General features: G+C 35.8%; 2 protein-coding genes across 2 annotated transcripts in view; both read right to left on the reverse strand.

The window, feature by feature from the left end:
- stnB (stoned B) overlaps positions 1-4324 on the reverse strand; it is a 23420-nt gene extending 19096 nt beyond the window's left edge. Inside the window, exon 1 of the mRNA XM_085949250.1 lies at positions 2067-4324. Coding sequence (XP_085805376.1) covers positions 2067-4089 — 2023 coding nt within the window. The 5' untranslated portion in view covers positions 4090-4324. The remainder of the gene's footprint in view (positions 1-2066) is intronic.
- On the reverse strand, positions 4112-9043 carry stnA (stoned A). The gene is made up of 2 exons (XM_085948715.1): positions 8809-9043; positions 4112-6814 (listed from the first exon to the last, which is right to left on the reverse strand). The coding sequence occupies exon 2, from the start codon at positions 6785-6787 to the stop codon at positions 4112-4114; it is 2676 nt and encodes an 891-aa protein (XP_085804841.1). The 5' UTR covers positions 6788-6814; positions 8809-9043.
- Positions 9044-25611: the final 16568 nt, after the last annotated feature.

Consider the following 25611-nt stretch of genomic DNA (forward strand, 5'->3'; position numbering starts at 1 on the left):
AAGCTGCGCGGCCACCGTGGGTGTTTAATAAATTACTTTACTGTTTTAATATTTGGTTATGCATTATTTAAATTTGCTTGGAATCCGCATTGATCTTCATTTTAAAACGTTTTTACGTTTTCCCACAGTTTTTCAATAATTTTTAGTCATCACATAATATATTATAAACACGAGTAAACAGTTAAATACATATCAATTGATAATGTGTTCATTCTTTGTTGATTATAGTTCTTATTTTAATACGAAGAGAGAATTCTCAATACTAAAGAAATGTCGTTTTATGGTTTGTTTTGAGAATTGTACTTCAAATTCATATTTACAGCGACAATTAAACGACTGAAAAAAATGGATTTATAAGATTTGCAAAATAGAATTCGATATATCGTACTGTACTATTATGTAACAAAGTCAAAAATATTTAATATATGACACAATCCAGTGGCGAATGATGGAGGTAGGCTCTTAAGATCCGACATAAATAATGCATACTAAACCTTGTCTGTCAAACGTATTTGTTTTCATTGAACTAAGACTACTATGTGAAGATAGTGTTTGTTATTTTTTTTTAAATCCATATAAACCCTCACTAATCCAACCCATAGAAGATAATTGTAGAAAAATATTCGTTTATCTATAAAATATCTAAAATTATGCCATTAAACCATACAGAATTTTAAATGTTTTATAGTTCAGTTTAAGCAGAACTTAATGAATTTCAAATAACTAACCAATACCATTTGTAATAATATATATTAATGAAAACAAATAAGTATGACTGAAAAATGTGTGCACTATTTTTATCGGATCGCCCATAGCATACCTCAACTATTATGGTTTGTTTTGGGCTGGATTTAATTGAATTCTAAAAATTAACCAGCACTCACTATCTGCAAATTATATTCTTAGTTCAATGAAAATAAATAAGTATGGCTAACAAAGTTTCGTGTACAGTATTAATGTCAAACCTTAACAGCCTACCTCCACCCTTCGCCACTGACACAATCTCCACGTATTTTTATTATTTAGCCAAAAATGCGTTTTCGAATTGCAAGCAGTGATCACAATTTATTATAAATAGTTTTGGTGTCATTTCAATAGACCGTAATTTACTGTACTTTGCCTTATATAATATATAGACATCGTATATAATTGGATTCGATAATCAAACTCGGTTAGCTAAAACTAATAAATCATACATTAATGTTAATGGCCCCATCAAACCACACCCGCCCCACACCACGGCCGGTCATAATCGGGCGTATCACGGGACCCTACATTTGGTGTGAAGCATCATTTTTTTTATGACTGGGAATGTCTCAGGAGCAGTTACCCAAGACGTAGGTCGCAATTCACACAAATGCTTTGACTGATTTTACGTGACTTTAAGTTGAGGTACCCATGTGAGAGATGAGCACGTCAAGAATTGACTGGTGTAATAATCTGGAGTTAAAACGGTATTTCCATTCGCCATTTGATATTTGGTGGAAGCATTTCTTACCAACACCATCTGTAAATTGTAGTCTTAGTTCAATGAAAACAAATACGTATGACTGACAAATTTTTGTGTGCACTATTTATAATGGAACTTAACAGCCTCCACCCTTCGCAACTGTGTCTCTTCAAATTTTTAGGCGCATGTCGCGGGGTAACGTCCTTCAAAACGGTGATTCGATCGTCCTAAAAAGAACTAACATAAGTTCAGTTATATTCACAACCATTAATGCGGGATTCAACCCGTGATATACGAAACAAGAAGCGAAAAGTATAAGCTAGCTTCTACTCTGGGATGAATGACCATACATTTTAAAACGGCTTTCAAAACTTAAGATCAAGCGTTTCATAATCTAAAATGATGTTGGTATCTTTTCTATGTTAATTACAAGACACGTCTGTATTTTTCATCGAGTTATTTTAAAATTGAAGTATATTAGTATCTTGCAAATCATTTGGGACAATGTTAAAAAGAAAATATTTAAATAAAATAATAAACAAAAATAAAATTTAAAAAAAAACCGCATTTAGGGAAGATAGTATAAATTTAAAAAATATATATTTACTTGACTTACCATCGTCCGTTGGAGCGCCTCCACCCGAACTGCCAAACGCATCAAATCCTGCTATCTCTTTATTTGCAGTCGACTCGAACTTGGCGGAGAACGCATCGAAGGCGTCATCACCGGCCGAGCCCAAGAACTGAGAAGCAGGTGCTTCAGTAGGAGCACTGCCGAAGGCGTCATTCGAGTATCTTCCACCCGCCCCAAATGCGTCCACAGGTTCAGGCTGATCGTCGAAGCCGGCGTTAGTACTTGGAAGACCGAAGATATTAGCAGTCGGTTCAGGCATTTCCGCTTCAGCGGCGTTGCCAAAAATATCGTTACTTACAGCAACAGGTATTGCTTCTTGTGCACTAAATGGATTTGACTCTGTTGCTATAGAAGAAGCGGGTGATTTAACGCTCTGATCATCGGCTACCATCGCTCCAAATGGTGGTTGTGCCGTAAATGAAGATTCGCTGATCGCCGGTGTTAGTTCAGCATCAAACGGTGAACTCTCGGAAGGAATTGGTTGTACACTAGTGAAAGAAAGCTGTGCATCATCCGGAGTAGCCTGAATAGTTTGATTGGTGTCATTAACTGGTGCTGGTGACACTTCTTCAGTTGGGATAAAACTAACAGGATCTACTGCCATCTGTTCTGCCACTGGTACATCTTCAGTGCAAGGGGTGATATCCATAGGCTGCGGCTTTTCAAAAGCAGGTGCCTCTGGCTCTACTACAGGCGGTGGGGCTGGAGTTTCTTGGATAGTCGGTTGCGGTTCAGCTATATCATCAGATAGAAAATCTACCTGTTTTACAGGTTCTTCTGGTTTCTTAGGCGTGGCGTATAAATTGAGAATATCTTGATTTGTAGATTTGGTAGGTACTTGCGGCGCAACTGGGGCGTCAAAGAAACTGAACTCTTCTTTGGCCGCTGCCGGCGGAGGAGGAACTGGTGGCGCCGCGTGAGGAACAAACGGCGGTGGCCTGTGGGGTATTGCGGTCGGAGGGGGTGGTTTCTGTGGGGGTAGCGGCCTCGCCGGTCTCGATGGTGGGTTGGGCCTAGCTGGCGGCAATCCAGGACGCGGTGGTTTATTTTGATTCACGTCGCAGAAAGGAGTCTCTTCTTTCGGCGATACTTCACGGCTAGGGATGGCATTCATTAGATTTGCATTATCAGTTTTATTAACAACAGCCGGTTGTGTTGGTATTAAGGTAATATCTGTATGTGGACTAGTATTTTGTTGTGGGCTGGAGCTATATTGAGTGACGATATCATCCATGTCAAACAGATTCATGTCGTCATTTCCGCTTCCGTCTTTTCTCGCTTCACCTGGATCTCCGAGGAAATCTCCAAATCCGTGATCTGGCGTCGGGCTCGGTGAATGGAGATCTCGCATGGAGACGGGGCTAGGCGTTCTTGTAGGAGGTATTCTGTCCAGTAAATGAGAGCTCGTCTGTTCCATATGACCGGTCACTGATAAAATCAAGTTTTTGGTTTCCGCAGCTATCGGTCGCGATGGCATTGGAGGCCTTGAAGGTCTACTAGATTCATCATCACTTAAATAAGACTGTGCAGAATCATCCATTCCACCTACCGTATGGGTCATAGTCAGGTCCAAGTCTGTAGGTTTTTGTATGGCAGGTGCGGAGTTAAATGGTACGTGTGGTAGTGTTTCGTGAATAGTGGTGTCGAAGAAATTACTCGACGCCACAATGTTGACATTGACATTAACAGTTGGCGCTGTTGAAAATAAAGGTTCGGATGTTCCTTGGTCGTAGCCATCGTTTATTGTAGTCGAGAAGAAATTATTTGCGGCAGTAGTTGCTACCGGATCGGCAACACCAAATAAGTCAGCAGCTGTTGTTACTGCGACCGCGCCGTAGTCAGTTACTCCGAAGTCAGCGAATGGATTGCTCGTAGCAAAAGGATTATCTGCAGCAGGAATATCTGCCCCTCCGCCGAAATCCCCAGTCAAAAAAGGGTTCAGCGCCGGATTTTCAGGGCCAGCGGCGAACTCCTCGTTCATCGCTAGAAATGGATTGCCCGCCATTTTTAATATATTAAAATCTAAATCAATTAATTAATTCTGACTCTAAAAGTTTGAGCTCTGTCTTTCCTGGGCCCAAATTTTCTGCTATAGACGTATCGAACGGATCTATATCATCGTCTTCGGTGCTGATCAAGAATCCAGTCGGGGCTTCCGGGGGTTGCGGTGTGAGTGCTTTAACGTGAAAAGCGTCGTCAGAGGGTGCCAACAGATCTTCAGGTTGTCCACTTGATTGAGTGTCTGCTGATCTAGGATCGAAGTCCTGGTCTTCAAGATGATGAGTCGTCGGAGTGTGAGCCAAAAGTTCGCTTTCCAAAAACTTCAATTCCGTTTTACCAGGTAAAAGAATATCACTGATGATAGATGTATCAAATGGATCCGTTTCAAAATCTACGCTCTGTTGGTAAGGCGTGAGTACTTTTGTGTCCACCGACTCTTCTTCGGTTATCGAAAGAAAATCTGTTTTGGGCTTATTAGCTTTAGCAGAGAACTCAATAGCCTTGGAAAACCCTATCGGGAAGTCGGAATGCCTTCGTAATTGAGAAAATGATTTTTCATTTGTGCACTCTTCTTCTAGATTAAAATCCTGGTTGGAGTTGCTTCGTTTTAATTCATCACTTCCTTGACCGTTCTTCAAAATGGATCCTGTAAACGGCTTAGAAGAAACTACTGGAACACTGTCAAATGATGTATCAAAGGAATCTTCTTGAGTATCAACTTCTTCGTCAGTAATAGAAGCTTCTCTCGCGTAGTATGGAGTCAGTGGCTTAGGTTTTCTGTCTTTATCGCTGTCGCCGTCAGCGTCAGAGGGGATTTTAAAACCAACAGCTTTACTAACAAACAGGTTTTCTGGTCTTGAAGGTTTTCTTTGAACGTTCTTATACACTTCTTCTTGGTCGTCAGCCCTCGGATCAAAATCAGGATCGCTCAGTGTTCTCTTTAGTTCAGTTTCACCTAAAAGTTCCTTTTCGATAAATTTCAATTCCGTCTTTCCTGGTGCAGACGCAATATCTATATTTGATGTATCAAATGGATCAGAGTAATCGATTCCTTCTTCGATAGCTGATGGAGCTATAGGAGAATCGGCCAACTGGGTCAAATCAGTGCTACTGCCACCGAGTAAATCAAGATGTACAGGTTTTAAGGTTGCCAAACTATTGCTGCCTTCATGTCCTAAGCTTGAAATTGATTCTCTTATACCAGTTGGATCAGTTAAGTGAATGTGGACTGACGATTGTCGGCGATTATTGATATAGGGCTTTTCGCCGTCCCTAGGATTAAAATCAAAGTCACTGTCACTCCTTGACAAATCGTTTGTATTTAAAATTTCGTCTTCGATTTGCTTCAGTTCAGCTTTTCCGGGAGCAATGTTATCTGCAAATGTTGTGTCAAAAGGATCTGGGCCTTCATCGAATTCCACAGAAGAATCTGGATCAAAGTTTGGAGTTACGGCAAGTTCAGCCGGTTTGCTTTGACCAGGTCCAGATGCCGGGCGCGGAGGAGGAGGTCGTGATGGTTTAGGCTTGGAATCTTCAAATGCTGACCAAGCGCCGGTATCTTCAGGAACGGATTCAAAAGCAGAAGTTACAATCGGTTGAGCTTGGGTTTCAATAACAGTGGGTTTAGTCAATGATTCACAAGCTAGTGCTGCAAATTCATCATCATCTTCATTTTGGCCAATAGTATCAAAGTCATTCAATATATCTTTTTGCTTGCTTTCTTCGGTTTCTTCTTTTACTTCTTTGTGTATAAATTGTGTATGAAGCGATACACTCAAATCTACAGGTGCGTTGTCGAATATATCAGCGTCATCATCTAAGATACTCTTTGCATTTGATTCTTCGACAGGATAGTCTGCTGCGTCATCACTGTCAGCAGTTTCGAACAACAAGTCACGAGGTATGCGTCTTTTTGCTTTCTTGACAGCTGCACTAGAAGTAGTTACATGGTCAATACGCCCAGTCAAAACTTCAACAGCTGCGCCAATATTCACGAGTTTTTTACCTTTTTTGGAAACTTCTGGTCCTTTTATTACCTTATCTGCGTACGATGTGTCAAACGGATCTGGTCCCTCGTCTAATTCGTCTTCTGGTGAATCAGGTATGTAAGCTAATTTAACTTCTCCCTTTTCAACGGCTTCTACATAAGATGTGTCAAATATGTCATCGAAGTCTTCCTCTTCGGATTCACTCTCAGAAACAACGGGCTCTACTGGAGTCGGTGTGGCTACTTCTTCGTGTCCAGTTGCCTGTTGGAATTGTGGAGCTTCTTCAGTTGTTCGGGGTGGACCTCCTTCTTTTTTTTCTTCAAATCCTATCCAGCGTTGGCCATCCTTTTGGGCATCGCGTCTGAATGGAAGATCTTTTCCACACCTGTCAACTTGCTTCGGTCCTGCCGGAACTCTCTGAAAGAATGAGGTGGACTTGATGCGATCTAAATCACCCTGAGTTTTCTTTAATATAGAGTCAACTCCAGTTGTTAGGGCATTAAATTTGGACCACTCGTCGTTTTCTGCCGGAGCTGTGGCTTGTTCTTGGTGATCTTGGGTTGTTTCAGACTGGGCTTCCTGCTGTTGGGGTTGGGCTTGGTGTTCTCTCTTGTACTGTTCTAGTTCTTCTTCAGTGAATAGTTCTTGTTCCCCCTTTCGTTTCGATTTCTTTCCTTTTTTCTTTTTTTTGAGTCCTTTAGGTATCTTCAGCATTATCTACGCTACGCTGCATCGAGGCTTCTGAAAAATAAAAACAAATAAATAAATATTTAATCAAATAAAAATTCTCAATACATAAGTAACTTTTCCGTAATCCATAAAAATCAATACATGTCATGGTCTACCATTAAACGTACATATTCAATAAATATTTTAGTATTTTATTAAAAACACAATTAAAAAAAAAATCGGTGTGTGTACTTATGTACGCGCGTTAGAAGTTATACTTCTTTGGCGTAACAAAACAAAAACAAAACTTGTGATAACCTAGATTCTTCGACTAGCTCTTAATTGTCTTGTTAAATTACACACTCAAGAAAAAGGACCGCTTATTGGAACGCCGTTAGTTTATTTCTATACACTTTAATTTATATTACTAAATTATATAATTATTTATCGTTGTTTTTTATTTTTAAAGTAACAACTGTGACTATGAAGTTTAATAGTTTGTTTACGTAAGGAATTGCAAATGGCCGACAATAATAAATTCGCTGCCTAGGCAACGGAACAATTCTTAACTATAGTATTATACTGTATAATCGTCACGATTGGAGTATCATATTGTGGCGTAATGGTTGTGCGTTCGGCTGATAACCGAACAGTCGGTGGGTCGAATCCAATCGAGTGGGTTTATTTTTGTGTGAAAAAATAAATTATGTGTTACATGTCACATGCCAAAAATACACTCTGATCTGATTTTCCAAACACGCCTAAAGAAGTATAACTTCAAAAATAGCGTATATTTAAACAAACATAGAATTAGTGGAGTTATTGGTTATGGATATTATATACAGAGATTTTAGTAGTGATCTTTTCATTACAAATGAGAACGTATTATTTATAAAAATGGTTTACGAAGTCTTGTTTGAAGAATTGTTGTATCGAGATAAAGCTTTGTTCAATTATTAATACAAGCCCGTGATGATATTATCGATTGAAAGAATATTATGAAATTGTTGAACATTCACAATGATAAGAAAAATATTATCTATCAGACATATTATGAAAAGTCAATGGATGAATACAGAAGTATATAAAGTTTGTTTATTATATATACAAAGCAATCAAATCTTTAATATTAGTGTGTATTATTAGATATAAAATAAAATAAGTAATGCTATTGAAATAAAGCACTTACATGTCAAAGAAAAATCTATGATTTGGCACAAAATGATCACAAGAAAACAAAATGTCACCGAAAATAATATTTTGATATGTCAGATATTATTCCAATTTTAAAATCAAAACAATTTAAATTCATAAATGTATTATTAGAGATGTTCTTTTACAGAATCGAATAAAAGAATATAGGAGTCGGTACCTATTTATATAATATGGTAATATAATAATGTGGTTATTATTAGAACGATTGTTCTCGCGGAAATGAAAATTACGCAACAAAATAATGCCTAAGTGTATTTATATGTACGGTTGTCGAGTTTATATTTAGGTATATATTCGTAAATTAAGTTCATTTTTTAATAATCTTTTAATATTACTTGAAGTTATTGATTCAGAAAAAAACGTAAAAATACATCCGGTTCAATATTCGGCATATATAATATTATATTCCTTGTATGTAATGGCGCGCAGTCGAAAAGAAAATGCAATTTTCATACTATTTTAAGATTACTAAGATAAAGAAATCAATAGTATATGTAAGAAGAAAGTAACCTAACAATAATAATATATATTTATTAGTTGTATTTGAGGGTTTATATAGGCGGGGGAATAATAAAAAGTCGCATATATTTGGAGATTTTCCCAAAAGACGTTTTATAGAAAGCCCGGCCTACAGCTGATGACGTCAGATTCTTCCCGTGGGAGGGTGAAAAGAGTAGCAAATATTCGTCGTTATATATTTCCGATAAATTGGAGCAGAATTTGATTGAATAAAATAAATATAAAGTCGTTTGAGATACAGGAAATAAATATGTTGTATGGTTAAATAGGGATGGGAAAATATATAGCAACAAAATCGATGATACAATCTTTATATGTTCAAATATACTTACGATTTATGCCTCATTACTACATATGTTCAATCTACATTGAGCTGAATTTCCGTCACAATCCTCGCGTAGTTTTCACTCTTGATTTAAATACACAATGAAGGATCCATTTAATAATGATACTGAGCTTTTTAAATGCGTAAATGTGTGTTAATTGATACGTTTCTGTTATATCCGCGATGGAAAGAATGCGGGCGGCGATTTTCACATGAAATCGCAACCACCGCCGAATCGTAGCGACAGTATGTCTATTGACGTTAGTGATGGCCGAAATATGTACTATTATACCGTTTTGTACTATAAGAATCTTATCAGTGGATAAAACTGTATATTTTTACCACGTTTTTATTAGCTCGTATTCTTGTTTGTCCGGTACAGATTTCTTTTTGCACAGTACATTTTTTTTTGTTTGTAAAATTTTAACTAACTTTCCGACTAACTAGACATTTGAAACTTTTAGAATATATCAGAACACGACGACGATACATTCTTTTAATACTTTTGGCCATCTTTAAACAGAATTGAATTCATTTTCAGTTAATTCTGTTTTTTAAGTTTCGGAAAAAATTCGTTAAAAGTAATATTTACTACTCACTATTATTGGTTGCTAAGTGGGTCCTAGCAACTAAATTATTAATGTATACGTGCGTTACTATGGAAATCAATATGAAATGTCAAAATGACATTTCTGTATTCTATAATATTTATACAGTATTTCTATCAAGTACAATATATTTTTTTTATTAATACATAGAATTGTCAAGTTTATATGATTCAACAGAAATTTTAAAAACGTGGTATATAAAAAGTTCTTTTTATCTTGTAATTATTTACAAGTGCCTTTGTGGAACTATTGATGTCTCAAAAAAGTCTTTGTCACGATAACTACTATACTTGATGCTAATTAAAAAGTATGTCGACTAAGAAAAATGCTATTGTTATAAAAAAGGTATAAAAAATAGTACATCTGCACCGAAATGAGAATTGGTTTCTCCAAAATGCATCTGTTGATTTTATTTACCAATGACTATAGAAATAACATAAAGACTAAATTTTTAAATTTCTGATGCTGTACGATAAAGTGTATCTATCTACAAATACCGGAGATAAAAGACGCAGAAAAAGGTGCATAGGTATTAGACGTAATGTAAATGAAATAGTACATACAATAAGGCACGTTATATAAGTTACATGACATGACAGATCTGATTAGGTTTATTCATCTCAACCAAATAGTTTAAACATAAATGGTACCTAGACGCTTATATTGTCATACTATATTTTTGTTTTTCATTTTTTATTTGTCGAAGTGCGGTATCAGATGTTTTCATACATCGATCCAAGAATAAATAACTTTATACAATTAAATTATTGCCATTGCAATACTTTTATAATTGTATTCCCCTATTTAACGTAATACAAGGTTACATGTAAATTGTACGTAAAGCATTTCACCGTGGCACAGTTCCCCGTGAGCTTTTTTATCGGAAAGAGATAACCGTATACTATACGGTATCCAATTTTATTAAATTCAATATGAACAATAATTCAATGGTCATAGCTGATTTTGGCAAAATTCATAAATTCAAGAATGAAAACTTAGCCTAACATATCGGCTATTTTCAAAATTTGTTTGCTGCTGGCTTCCTGTAAAGTGTAAACCGAAGAGAACCGTGTTTTATTTAGACATGAATTTTATGTAAGTACTATACGACCCAAAGAGGTTGGACGGTCTTTAATATACGGCCATATATTTCTGATACAACATTTCACGGTGAAGTGTGATACAGCGAACTACATACGTACAAGTTTCCGGATACGTAAATACAAACCTTCACAATATAAAAATATATTAAGATATTTTAGAGCATTGGTGGAATGTATAATATGTTTAACCCAATGACATTATTAATGGATAACGCACTCAATACAGTAGCTAGCAAGTAAATTTAGCCATAGCGACATTCGCACATGTATAGGAAGACGTCACGCAATTTCCATTATGCGATATCACGCATCGGGAATTTATAGCAATATAACCTTTATTGTAATGGCGTTAGAACAGTGTTTCTAGTGTTAATGTTCATTTGAGCGAACCCGTTCGAACCGAACCATTCGGCAGACCCGAAAAAAGCATTGGGAATTTATAGCAATATCACCTTTATACTGGCATACCCATTTATATTGGCATACCCGCCAAAAAAGTGAGTGTCATTTTTTTCCCCACTTGATTCGTCCATATTAATGTCATTGGTTTAACCCTTGTTAATATGGGAGATGAAGAGAATAATATCTAAAATACTCACCCATCGACTTAATAACACATTTTGGTTTTTAAAAAAATGAAGTCGGAGTCTCATCAAAAATTTTAGTCTATCAGTGATCTGGTCTAGGGTTGATGTCTAAAATAAGAAACTAACTAAAATATTCACACTGATTCAATACAATGGTGTTTATTTTCTAACTGTGTCTTCTTATTAATAATTATATCTATTGGTTTATTTTGTGATAATGAAGCAGAGGAGTATGCGATATGATAGAGGTCGCTAAACAGATAACATAGCAATAGGCTGGACATCTCACCCAGCATACAGTGGTACCCAAGGGGTACTAAACGCACACAGGGATGCCCAAAAACCCGCTGGATAGACGAAGTCATAAAGTTCGATGGATGTACGTGACAGCAAATAATTTGGGACTGAGAAAAGTGGATGGAGTTAGGGAACGCCTTCATTCAGCAGTGTATTGACCCCGGCTGATGATGATGATTGATTATATACAATTTTATTGTATGACATTTGCAACCAATGTCTATTTTAACATGGTATGGGACATATTTTCTTCTAGTCAAAATAGTACGGATATTAATTTAATTATTCCGCTAACTTTCAGAGTAATAACTGCATTTAAAGCGAAATAATAAAAAATAAGAATAACAAACGTTAATAATTAAATATTTCTTTTATTCAACGAATAATTCACTAGATTTAAGAATGTCCCATTCTAATTATTGAACATAAATAATTTTGAAAAACACTTCTGAGAATATATATTATAACCATTAGAAAAAATCTTTTTGAAAAAAAGTAAGACACCCGGCAGGATCGAACATACGTCTCCTGCCACGCCATAATCCGCGCATTATCCACTATGCTACGAGGTGACATACTAATGACGACAAACTTTAAATATTGGCCTTTAATACCTGCTCATTAGCGTTCTTCCAAATCAAGCTACTATTGGCGATCGGTTTATGTTTATTAAATCAAAGTAGGTACCTGCTACTTCAGACGTCACCAATTGGGGCGTAAACCCAGGAGATGCAGGTTCGAGCCTGCCGGGTGTCTTACTTTTTTCAAAAAGATTTTTTCTATTGGTTATAATATATATAAAAAATTATGTTTGTTCAAAAACGTTAATATTTTAATAGAATAAAACTAAGATACCGTTAGAACAATCTATAAGTACTATTACGATACGTACTATAACGTGATGCCCACCTCTATAGTGAGTATGATAAAAATCGGTAGGGCGCATGTGTCAGGTAATATTGATTCTTGAAAGTACGCGCATGCGCCGAGCGTCGCGCGTGCGCACTTCTAGGGGTTGAAAAGCTCCCCCTTGGAAGCGTGCTCAGCTCGGAAATATAATGAAACAACCCCCAGCCTCGCCGAACGGGGTGATCATAGGAACCCCCGTGCGTAAGCTAGCGGCTGTGGGTAGATAGGTCAACATTTTTATCGGATGATTGTTGCTCTCGTTATTTGGTGAATCATCGCTGTAATGACGCAGCAATTTCACAGATGTCGCAAGGTGTCTGTCTACATAATATTATAATAATATTAGGTTATGAATCATTATAGAAATTGTACACATATTTTGAATTAGATAATATAGATAGAGATAAAAAAATAACAAAACTTTGAAAATATTAAAAGCTTTGTTAAAAATTAACAAATACAAGCTTAACGTTTCGCAGGTACGATTATGGTATTAGAATAAGATATTTTAAGATTATTTTTAATGTAAAACAATGATAAACACGTCGTAAATGCGTCATCAGTATATATGAGTACTTTTATTTGCTTACTGTATCAGTATCAATTAAATAATTAGATATTTCCATACGTCTGGCATTTGCATAAATTATGAATTTGTCTATATTAAAAATACTGATGAAATAAAACAATTTTTTATTATATTTTTAATTTACTTTATTATACTTAACTACTTTGTTAATCGGTTATAAAAAAACTCTAATTTTAACTGCATTATATTATTATTAATAGAGCTGTAGACTTCTATACTATGAATGTATTGTAAGAGGATTGGTTGTTAGCCATTCTTTCAATGCCTCCATTTGATGCAATGGTTTAAAAATAGATTTTCGAAAAACACGTGAAAATTTGACCCAGTTAGTGAAAATCAGGCGCGATTTCTTCATGAAAAATAAATTGTAATTGATCTCACTCTAAGCCAGTGGTTCTTAACCTTGTTGGAGGTACTAACCCCCACCAGTTTCATATGCGCATTCACCGAACCCTTCTTAATTGGAAAAATAAAATATGATTTTTTTCAAATTCAAAACATAGGTATATATTTCACTGGTGCACAAAATGAACCGTGCATCAACATCACTGTGTTCAAAGAACAAAACCATTAAAACATGATTTTCACACAAAAACAAAAACATAATAATGAATATTTACTGCAAATCAGTGTGACTTCTGCTGTTGCCTTTCAGAGACCAGTTCAGAAATGCGCGGCTTCACCTTGGCAAGTGCCACTCTCATGTCATTTTCGCAACAAAGTCTGTTCCTTTTCTTCATTTTTATGTCAAGCATCCTCGAAAAGGATTGCTCGCAAAGATATGTTGTAACAAACGGTATGAAAATCTCCAGAGCTTTCTTAGCAATAACAGGGTATTTTACGTGTGTGTCTTGACCTCCGCCGAACCCCTGAGACTGACTCACCGAATCCCTGGGGTTCGATCGAACCCAGATTAAGAACCACTGCTCTAGGCATTATAACAAACTCAATTTTGGCGGATGTACATGAAAGTGAAGAATTATGGACCGAATTATCACCCAGCAGTGGATCGAGTTATGGTGTTGGCGAAGATAATAAATATAGTTAATAAAATATTTTCATGAAAATCACTTATAATATAAGTAGTGCGTTGCGAGCAGTGCATTGATGAGTCGAACAGCGTTTTCAACTAGCGTACCATGAGCTTGGCGCAAGCAATATGATCACTTATTTACGTACTGTTATTTGCGAGTTTACATGAGTTTTCATAATTCAATAGCTTTAGTAACATATTATAATAGATTTAAGTTTTGTACTGTTCCATTTGAGTCGTTTTTTGCGACCCGGGTTACGCCTTTCGGCATCTTCATTGTCAGCCAGGGTCGATCCACTGCTGGATGATAGCCTCCCCATAACTTGCGTCGTGGGTCCCAGGTTCGAGTCCTGGGTCTGGCAAGTACACATATTGTTTTTCAATTTGTTGTGAAAATATTGTATGAGTCAGAGTATGGAACTAATAGATTGAGCAAGTGGCTGACATCCCTTCCTCGCAAAAACAACATCTGTCAATACAAACCTCCACTCTGTGGAGGTCCATATGATCCTATTAGGATCGGACATGGTCGGAAAAAAAAAATATAAATGCACATTGAAAACAGAGCTTACTAGTAGAAAAGACATACTCAACTGTGAGAAATATTTATGAAAGTAAGGGATGAGATCAAGATAGTATTATGACTTAAAGGCTGTAAGAATGTATAGTACTACTTTGATGCCATTTTGATTAGTTGATAAAATTGCAAATAATTATGATGAAAACTTATTAGACTTATTTACGTTATTAAAATAGGCATTTCCCTTTACCCACTATAATATTTTCAATCTAGTACGGTAACCCAAGGTAACATCATCAGCATGGATGGAATTTATTATAATTGTAAACGGAAGGTTAAAAGAATGAAGCGTAGAGGTCAAGCTTCTTACCGCTACGACAATGCTACGGTGGTGCTACGTCATTTGTAAAACTTGGCAGGGTGGCAATATTCCAAACTACTTACCATATTATATTTATATGTAGAAATTAGAAAGATTATATACTGGCGCCTTTATATACAAACATACTGGCGCCTTCGTATATAACATTTTTTATTTATCAGCTAATATATAAGTGCCATGTTATTGTTATGATAATAGAAAAATATATGACGGTGAGGCATTAGTCACAATATTTTGAACAATATTATTTGTAGGCGTATAAACAATTCATAATAGAAACACAATAATCTGCGATACATTCAGAACAGAGGTCGTCAATCTTTTTTATACTTTCAATTAAATTTATTAACTATGCAAAATAGTGAACATGACGCGAAAAATATACATAACTAACTGTCAGTGGCGAGGTAGGCTATGAAAATTCGACACAGATAGTGCACATTAAACTATGTCAGTCATATTTATAAGTTTTTAAAGTTCTGTGAAACCCTGCCTAAACCAAACCATAACAAATTAGGTGTGCTATGGGCGATCCGACAAAAATAGTGCACACGTTATTTGTTTTTGTTAAATTAAGAATACATATTAAGTACAGGTTTTGTTGATTAGTTTTTTTTAATTCATTAAGCCTTGCCACGGTGGCCGCGCGGCTTAAGCGTTGGACTATCACGCCGTGGATCCCAGGTTCGAATCCTGGGTCTGGCAAGTACACATATTGTTTTTCAATTTGTGTGTGAGTCAGGGTATGGACCTAATAGGTTGAGCAAGTGGCTGACATCCATTTCTCATAAAAAACAAAATCTGTTAATACAAACCTCTACTCTGTGGAGGCCCATATGATCCTATTAGGATCAGACATGGTCGGACGTAATCCAAACCATAATCGCCAAAATATATTCTTTTATCTATAAAATATTTAAAATTATGTAAGTTTTAATGGCATAATTTTAGATATTTTATAGATAAATGAATACTTTTTTACTATTATCTTCTATGGCTTGGATTAGGCAAGGTTTAATTGAATTTAAAAAACTAACAAACACTACCGACACATTGTAGTCTTAGTTCAATGAAAACAAATACGTATGACTGACGAAGCTTAATAATTATATACTATTTATGTCGGATCTTAACAGCCTACCTCCACCCTTCGCCACTAATAACTATATAGGTACTGATATATAAATTCGTCTTATTTTTTTTCAATATAATGTTTGATCCAGTTCAAATACCCGATGGGTTGGGCAAATGATTAACTACCACTAATAATTAAAAAAATCTGTAAATATAACCTCCAATCTGTGGAGGTCCGTTTGTTCCGCTTCGGAGTAAACAATTTACACACAGTCAGAAGAAGGAAACCTACAGGATAGGTTAACTCACATGTAACAGTATAATATGGCCGAAAGAATTGTACCGATTACAGGTGTCATAGATTTAATTTGACTGGTATTTCGCCGAGAGGTAATTTGTACGAATTTAAAAAATACGTGTCATTTATTTGATATTCGACGATTTTTTTCTGTTGAGAGCATGCATATAGTTTCAAACCATTAATGGCTTACGCGTCAGCTTATAATATCATGGTTTCTAGGTACAAATCATGGGTCTGGTAAATACACATATTGATTTTCAATTTGTGTTTGGAGTCAGAGTATGAACCTGATAGGTTAAGCAAGTAGGTAGATAACATTCATTTTTCGTTGGCCGGCCACGACGATGGAACCTTTGAGGCTGTGCCACAAGGGTACGAAGTGTCACACTCTTTGGCGGCATCCGGAGCACATGTCCCAGCCACGTGAAACGTCTCTACGTGATTGCCTCAATCACCGAAGGCTGCTGTGTCTGCTCACGAGCTCGGGTGTTTTTAACACGGTCGTATCAATGCACCCCTAAGATTCGGCGGAGATGTCGATTCTCAAAGCTCAAAAGCCGGGACATTTGGTCCTCCTTTGGAACCCAGCCTAGACCTCCATGTGACTCCAAGTTGGTTAAATGCAGACCCCGCCAAACCCATGCGGATTCCAAGCTCACTAGAAATACCACCATCGTCAGCAACCGTGGCACCCAAGTATTTGAAACATTTGAACCATTTGTGAATAACCCAGCGGGTCTATTCTATACAAAAGGCGACTATCGACCGCTAACGTGTTAACGTGATAATGTGTTAGTATTTGTTACATACATTTTATATTGACATATTATTATAATTGTAATTGTATTGTAATCAGTTAATCAGTCGAAACTGTCTCTCTCTCGCTCTCTCTCTATCGCTCATGCTCTAAATTTTAGCACAGGCAGGGAGCATGCCTTTAAAATATATAATTTATTGCAACAATTATTAATACCGGCTAATTATAATTGTTACAATATGTGTTAATAATTTGATACAAACATACCCTAGTTAGCTGTTTTAGCGGACGAAAGCAGCCTTTTGTATAGAATAGACCCGCAGATGGTTATAATAAATTTTAATCAGTAAAAATGTTTTTGTACAAATTATCGAACTCGCATTCTTTTAAAACCGGTAATCGTCGAACAATACACATAATTATATCAATTACAAAAGTGTTATTTAGTTATTATACCACCAGTTTTCAACAGCTGCTCTTATCACATTAAAAACGTGCAAATTCGCTAGAAAAACAGAGTACTGATAAAAAAAATCTATTTTCGAATTGGGTAAACAGGAGTGACCCCTCTGCGTATTATATTTATATCGTAAACAAAGTACTTAGTAAATTCCAGTTATAGATTCTGAATAAGGATTAAGCAATAGATATTTATTGTATTTTTTGTATATGCCAATAATATTTACTTATCCTGTAATCTGCAGGTTAGCTACTACAGAAGTGATCTATGACACTGGATGGCCTATATTTTAAGGCGTGTATTGGCAAAATAAGTACAAACCGATTGGTTACATGCAGGGATTGCAATACCGAATGAAAATTTCAATACAGGTTTTTCGGTATTTATTATTGAATACCGGTATTTCTTAAACATTAAAAAAACATAAGTAGGTACTTATGAATAAATATACCTATTAAAATCTTTTTAAAATAATATTTTATAGCAAAAATCTACATACCTACATGTTGACATTTAAAAATTCGCACCGTGAGTGTAAAACCAAGGCATCTGCAAATTTTTCAATTTTGAGATTAAATGCAAAACAACTGCAAAGGTCGTGAACTTGATAATGTAAAAGTAAAGTAACTGGAAGAACATGCAATATAATGTAGATATAAACCAAATATTATGGTTTTATTTTAGAAATTCTATTTCTCCTAACAAAACGAAGACTTCAAACTCTAATATATCCAAAATATGTCTTTTGCAGATGCCTTGGTTTTACACTCACGGTGCGAATTATGTATTGATCATAATTGTAGAAATAGTAATTTTTTGTATAAATAATTTGAATATATTGATAATTTTAACTAAAGCCCTCAAAAGTTCATCAAGTGCAAATAAGTCCGGCTGTACGCTTGTACTTGCATCAATAACTATACAATAAATGAACATTTTTATCACGGATGTTTCTATTTCGAAATAATATTATGATAATTCATCGCGACAATTACTTATATAAATATATTTGATGAAAATTGTTTTATTATGTTTTCACCTCTGCTGGATTTATTCAATATATTTTGCATTTTAGCAGCACGTAACATATAATTTATTTTCAAAAACGTAAACGTGTGCTTTCTTAATACCGAAAATTCCGATATTTTGGATTTTTAAAACCGGTATTTCGGTATTGATCAATACTGGAATACTGGTTTTAAAATACCGGTATTGCAATCCCTAGTTACATGAAGCGAAGATTACATAATATTAAAGGTTTAAGATGTTTACATGTAAAAAAAAATCTTGCGAGAAATAATAGAGTTCGTTAAAAACCTGAAATGGGAATGGGCTGGACACATAGCTCAAAGACGGGACACTTATTGGACAAATTTAGTCATCCAGTGGAATCCAAAAGGTGTAAAACGTCTGCGAGGTAGACCTAGAGGCCGCTGGATTGATGAAATGATAAAATTCTGCGGTAGTACGTGGCAACAAAACGCACAGGACCGAGAGAAGTGGAATCAGCTTGGAGAAGCCTTCACCCAGCAGTGGATAGATTCGGGCTGATGATAACGTGTGACCTCAAGCATTGTAAAATGATTGTAAATCGAGCAATCGATCAGGGCTTCCCTCTCCGCCTGATGAGATCAGTGCGATAATATTATGTGTGATGCATAAAACCTAAGGTTCAATCTACGGAATTTTAATAATAATAAATGACAGATCGCATTGTATAAAAAATAACACGTAAATACTCTTCAAGAATAAGTATTATGTTTAATGTAAATATATAATTGCATTGGTCGTTCCTTAGGCTTTATGCAGTGACGTCCCATGGGGGTAGGCAGATTGAGCGTCGCTTGGGGGCGGCAGTTATTCAAAGGGCGGCAATTCGAGGAGAATCATTTGGTATATATATATAGAAATGGCTACCTAAACTTAGTAATGACGGAAATATCTTTCCATTAAAAAAATCAGCTCACTGGTTGGAAACAAAATGTAATAATTAACATAACAGGTTTAATATAAATGTATTTTTATGTCGGGTTCGCGATGTGTAGTTTACTTCAGTTTACTTTGGACGTCACGTCATTGGTGACCAGAAATGACACGTGCAGATTTGCGAATATATTTGAATTATATGTAGGTACATACTTAGTACCTAATTTAAAAATTATCCAAATATTTTTACCACTCGCTCGTGAGTTTTGGAAGTTATCAGGTGTATTCTTAAATATATTATCTGAAACTGTGGATTCGTAATATCGTCTATTGAAGCAGAGATGGTATTTAAATTAGATTTGGATGACATAGTTACCTACTGCCTTTGCAAAAAAAGGTCAGGAAAGTTTGTTTATTTTATTGATTGAGCGTTAATAGACTATTAATTAATAGCGTATTTATGATTCATGAAAGGATGATAAAAATACTGTATAAAAAATGGGGCTGCATTTTGGCGCTGCCTAGGGGCGGCATTTTGTCTAGGAACATCACTGGCTTTATGCGTCACATACATTATTATCGCACCAACGTCATCAGGCGGCGGGGGATGCCGCGCCGCGAACCTCTAATTTTTATCGATTTACACTAGCTTGAGACCCACTATAGCGAGAAAATGCCTCATCTGATGGGAGCAGTTCTGGTGTAAATTTGTGCGTAAAAAACCAAACTAATTTATACATTAACAGACAATTTCATTTCTACCAACAAAAAATGGCTGCACCAAATAAGAAACAAAAACGTGGCGGAGCTAGTAGTGAAAAACTGCTCGGCACGTCAGACAGTTGAAAAATAATATTTGGGAAATTTTGGCACGCGTACGTAAACGTTCGCTAACCCATGTACCCAATAGAAAAAGGTACATTGCCAAAGTGAAGGAGCCATAACGGGTGGTGTGCATTTGAACGATGAAGGAAGTACTTATGTACATCCATATAAAACCAGTCATTGCCGACTCAAGTAGAAAGCCGATACATTCAAAACGACTGGTCCTACCTTCTCCGCCCCTCCCGTTGTCTATGGATGACCTGTCATTGTCTGTAATTTTTCTATATAGTGCTCATACTGACGCGTCTGTCGTGTAGATGAGTTACATGATAAATAATACACTAGCATTAACACACCTTCTACAAAAATGTAATGCATAGATCAATGTTACTTATTTTTTGAAAATCGATATTACCACCGGTTTTTGTGTGAAGGACTAGTCTGACTTTGACAGCTGATGAATAACAGGAATGTATATTATATATAAATAATACTTAATAGTTAATATATTTTATTTAAGATTTTTTTATAATTCAATTTGAAACGAGAAAATCAATATGTCAAGAAATCTGGGATCTGATTTTGACAGCTGAACAGTGGAACACTCGTTGATTGTGCAAAAAGATATGCTCAGGCTTTATTAATCTAAAGATGGCGCTGGACCAGTACATAATATCGTCACTGTTCTGGCAGAAGACACTAATTCGAAAAAGTGACATATTGTGTTAGTTATACCAAAATGTTCCTTATTTAAAACTTTACCGTCTGGAAACCTTCTTAATAAATAAACCAGCGTTCGAAATGGAAAATTTTACGAACGGGAGCGCTCGATAATCTTCAAAAAAGATTAACATGGTCATATAGTTTTATGTATATTTTATAAAACTTAGTATGTTTAAATGGTCTATCTAACTCAGATGGTCAAATTATTTTTCCCTCAATACGGAGCGATAATTTTTGGGATTTAATGAACCGGAACAGCGCTCCGTTCCATTTCGAGCCCTGAAATAAACAGTCTTTATTTTAAAGTCATCCTTTTTACGATTACTTAATAAACTCACATGATAGACCATTTCAAGCATTTTAAAAACTTCAAAGTCAAATTACTCATAACTAGTATTCTCCAGTTAGTGTGTTCTGCCAGAACAGAGACGATATTATGTATACGGGTATGTTTACCAGCTATGTAATATGGCTTACAATGTAGGTACATGGTAGGAATAATAAATACTTAAGAGTAATGTTTGTTCATAGGTTGACAAATGCTTGAGTTTCAAAGTATTCAGAGAAACATATCTAAAAGTAATATCAAACAGTTAAAACACACTAGATAAGCTTCCAATAATTGAATAAACCTATCGGAAATGGTATTATGTAAATATTTGTATTCGGGACCCTTGATGGCATAACGAATTCGCGGTAAATAATATTATTTACCGCGTTTAGTTTATACCTATAGCCAAATAATGTAAGCTGTATTAACATAATCTGGAGCTGCAGGCCATCCGGGTTAATAGCTGACTGCACAACCGCCTTTCATTTAAAATTTTATTTATTATTACATGTAGGTAGTCAACCTGAAAAAAGTGGTAGTGCTAAATATCAACAAAAGGCAAAAAATAAGACACACAAAAATAAGAAATATTTCAAAAGCCACAGACGCTCTAATCCAGAGGGGGGCAAACTTTTTGGATGGAGGGCCAAATTCAAGAATTCAAAATGAGCGGCGGGCCGCAAGTAAAATACCATTTTTAGATATACACTATTTATTATCACAAAAATAAATATTACAAAAAAAAATATGAGAAGAATGAAACTGTTGTACATTTTTTACCATTTTTTTTTAATTCAGGTGTTAATTTTGCAGTTGATATTCTCAAAACTGCTTGTAAATGGGCATCGGAGATATTTGATCGCTAAGAATTTTTATTGAGGTTCATGATCGAAAATGTTTGTTCACAAGTATAGGTTGATCCAAAAATAATTCTTCTTGCATATTCTTTAAGTTGGTCTAATTTGTCTGAATTAAGGGCATTGTAAAATTTGGAGATTTCTTCACGACGACGCAATTCTCTTAAATCAGTGTCAAACTGCAGATCAATGATCTCAAGTTGTAGCTCTGTCGGTACACTATCAATATCTATTGAAAATGGATCGCGTACTATTGCTAAACAAATTTTAATCTATATAAATATATTTTTTTTTAATTATAAAAAAGTTATTCGTAATCAGAAGTACAATTAATGATGGCGGGCCGCAAAAAAATGCGTTTTATTAAATTAAAACAACAATTCTAGCATTTAAACTACAGTATGTAAACATACCTAAGAGAAAGGCAGTTGGATAAAGCCACGGATAGTAGGTATCCATATAACCTCAAATAAAGGAGTCTCAAAAATTTCTTTTCAACTTGCTCCACCATAAGGTCATATTTCAACTGATACGGGGCCCAAACAATCGACCCATTCTCAAGCCGGCTTCTACCTAAGGAATCATCCCTATACCAAACTCCCTTTCTCAAGTTGGTCACACTCAGCCTCTTTGCCTGCAACTTGACAATGTCCGCCCATCCTCTTCGAGTGCCTACTGAAGTCTCTGCATACATAATAAGAAAGGCATCTAGACCAGTGACGTCCCGTAGGGGTAGGCAGATTGAGCGTCGCTTGGAGGCGGCAGTTACTCGAAGGGCGGCAAATCGAGGAGAATCATTTGGTATATTATATAGAAATAGCTACCTAAACTTAGTACCTAATAACAAAAATATCTTTCCATAATAAAATTCGGCTTACTGGTTGGAAACAAAATGTATTAATTAACATAAAAGGTTTAACAGGACTGTAATTTTTTGTCGGGTTCGCGATGTCTAGTTTACTTCCGTTGCCCTTCGACGTCCATGGTGACCAGAAATGACACGTGCCCGGATGATAAAAAATACTGTATAAAAAATGGGGCGTTATTTTGGTGTTGCCCAGGGGCGGCATTTTATCTAGGGACGTCACTGATCTAGACTAATTCTTTGGATGACACTGGTAGAGTGAAAACGTTGCAATCACTGCCTTCACTCGTGGCATACGTATCACCGTTGTTAATATAACAATTTGTAGGTTACATGTTGAGGTAATATTATATTAATTATGCATTGTTTGCGGTTAATTTGATAAAAAAATATTTATGTGTTTGAAAAATGAAATTGACGTATAAATTCATGACTATCAATGAGTCATATTATTAAATTTCGACGTCAAACTATAACTCATTCGGAAAACCAAAAAGATGTGTGGCTAATAAAAGATGCCTATATTCAAACGCCTCTCTGATCGTGTTTGTAGTGAATTTTTTCTATGAATCGTCGCGTGTTTTGTTTGCATACAGGCGCCGTCATAATCTGACAATCGATGATACGCTAAAATTTCCAGGAAACCGCAGAAATAATACAAGTTGACGTTTTGGCATTATCGCCCCCCTTATCAGATCAGAAACGTGCGTACATTTCATTCAGCAATATTCAGTAAACACCGCTTTGAAACTATAGCTAAACAACTTAGAAACTAACCTGCGCAGAAGCACACGTACTTTAGTGCGCATGTAGTAGATGTGTAAACGCTGCGTCTGTGTGTGAAAAGTCTGTTTTACACGATATAATATTTAATAAACAGTTTTACAATGAATGCCCCATCTCGATCGGGGTATTACAAAAAACCTTTACATAGGCAAACACGGGAAATTATTATTTTTAATGAGACCGAATATTTACAAGTGATGAAAAACAGTACAATTATATTGATAGGTACCTAGATATACCTATATTTTTATAGAAAATGATTTTCACAGTATGCATTTTTATAACAACTTTACTAAAAATACCAGTAATTCAAAGACATTATTTGAAAATTATAAAAAAATGTGATTGCGTCATCGATATTTATTTCATCATCATCATGATCTCTTAATTATTTAATTAATAAATACCTGCAGCAATATAATCATTTAATGTGGGTTTAAAGCTATATATACCTACTTCCAAACTCAATACTCGACACCCACGATAGCCGCGTGGCTTAAGAACCGGTTTACAGTGTCGAGGGAAGGTTCGAATCCTGGGTCTGGCAAGTACGCATATTGTTTTGCAATTTGTGTATGAGCTGGGGTCGATCCACTGCTGGATGAAAGCCTCCCCATAACTTGCGTCGTGGGTCCCAGGTTCGAGTCCTGGGTCTGGCAAGTACACATATTGTTTTTCAATTTGTTGTGAAAATATTGTATGAGTTAGAGTATGGACCTAATAGGCTGAGCAAGTGGCTGACATCCACATCTCGTAAAAATAAAATCTGTTAATACAAACCTCCACTCTGTGGGGGCCCATAATATGATCCTGTTAGGATCGGACATGGTAGGAAAAAAATCTTATTTGTCCGGTGGTTGTTTATTCGGTACAAATCTTGCAATCGATTTTTAACTAACTTCCCGACTTTAAGTAGAACTGAATTCACTGTCAGTTAATTCTGTTTTGTATGAAAAGTTATTTCGATAGAAATCCTTAATCCAATCCACTATTATCGGTTGCTAAGGTTGCTTGGTGGTACCAAGCAACCTTAGCAACTAGCAACGAAATTATTAATATATACATGCGTTACTATGGAAATCAAAATGACATTTCAGTATTCAGTATTTCTATATTTGTTTGTTTTTTATTTACTTCATATCAAGTACAAGTTTGAGCATATTGAGCATAATAATTCAACAGAAAATTTAAAAACGTTCTTTTTATCTTGTAATTATTTTAAGTTATTTTTCTATTGTTAATTATCGAATAATAATTGGGCTTCTAAGGCCATCCTCCCACGGCGCAACTGAAATCTGATGGAACTGGTTTGTGAAGGAACTCATAAACTGACCAATGTGATGCTTCGCACACGGCGCTACTGAAACCCAGTTGAAATAATAATCACATAACCTCAAACTATCAAAATGGACTGTCAGCTGTGTTGTACAAAAACTGACAATACGCGCGCTGCAGCGTTTACAATTATGTTATTTTAATTTTCCGATTAATATTTACTTTTGACGTCTCTGGTTGTTTTGGTTTTTACGATATGACGCTAGCGGCTTTACGAAGTGCTACCAATTTTGGTAAGAAAATATGATTTTTCACCGAAATCTAATGATGTTGGTACTACTGTTTTACGGTGACTGGAAACTTCATAGACCGCGCGACTAGCATGTCGCATCTCTTCGCGACCGTTTTGAAGCTGAGAGATTCCAGTCTCGCCGTCAGCGAGCCGCCATTGAAATACATTAGCTAGATACTGGCTGGAATTTTAGTTTCAGTTTCGACGGACATAAGTTGCGTCGTGGGAGGATGGCCTAAGTGAATTACTGGGAATAAAATTGTTATAAATAAAAACTAATTTTACCGAATTGGTTTTCTCAAAAAATTAC

The sequence above is a fragment of the Rhyacophila brunnea genome, unplaced genomic scaffold (genome assembly GCF_057557595.1).
Source record: "Rhyacophila brunnea isolate RB1 unplaced genomic scaffold, BYU_Rbru_1.0 scaffold_21, whole genome shotgun sequence".
Classification (NCBI taxonomy): domain Eukaryota; kingdom Metazoa; phylum Arthropoda; class Insecta; order Trichoptera; family Rhyacophilidae; genus Rhyacophila; species Rhyacophila brunnea.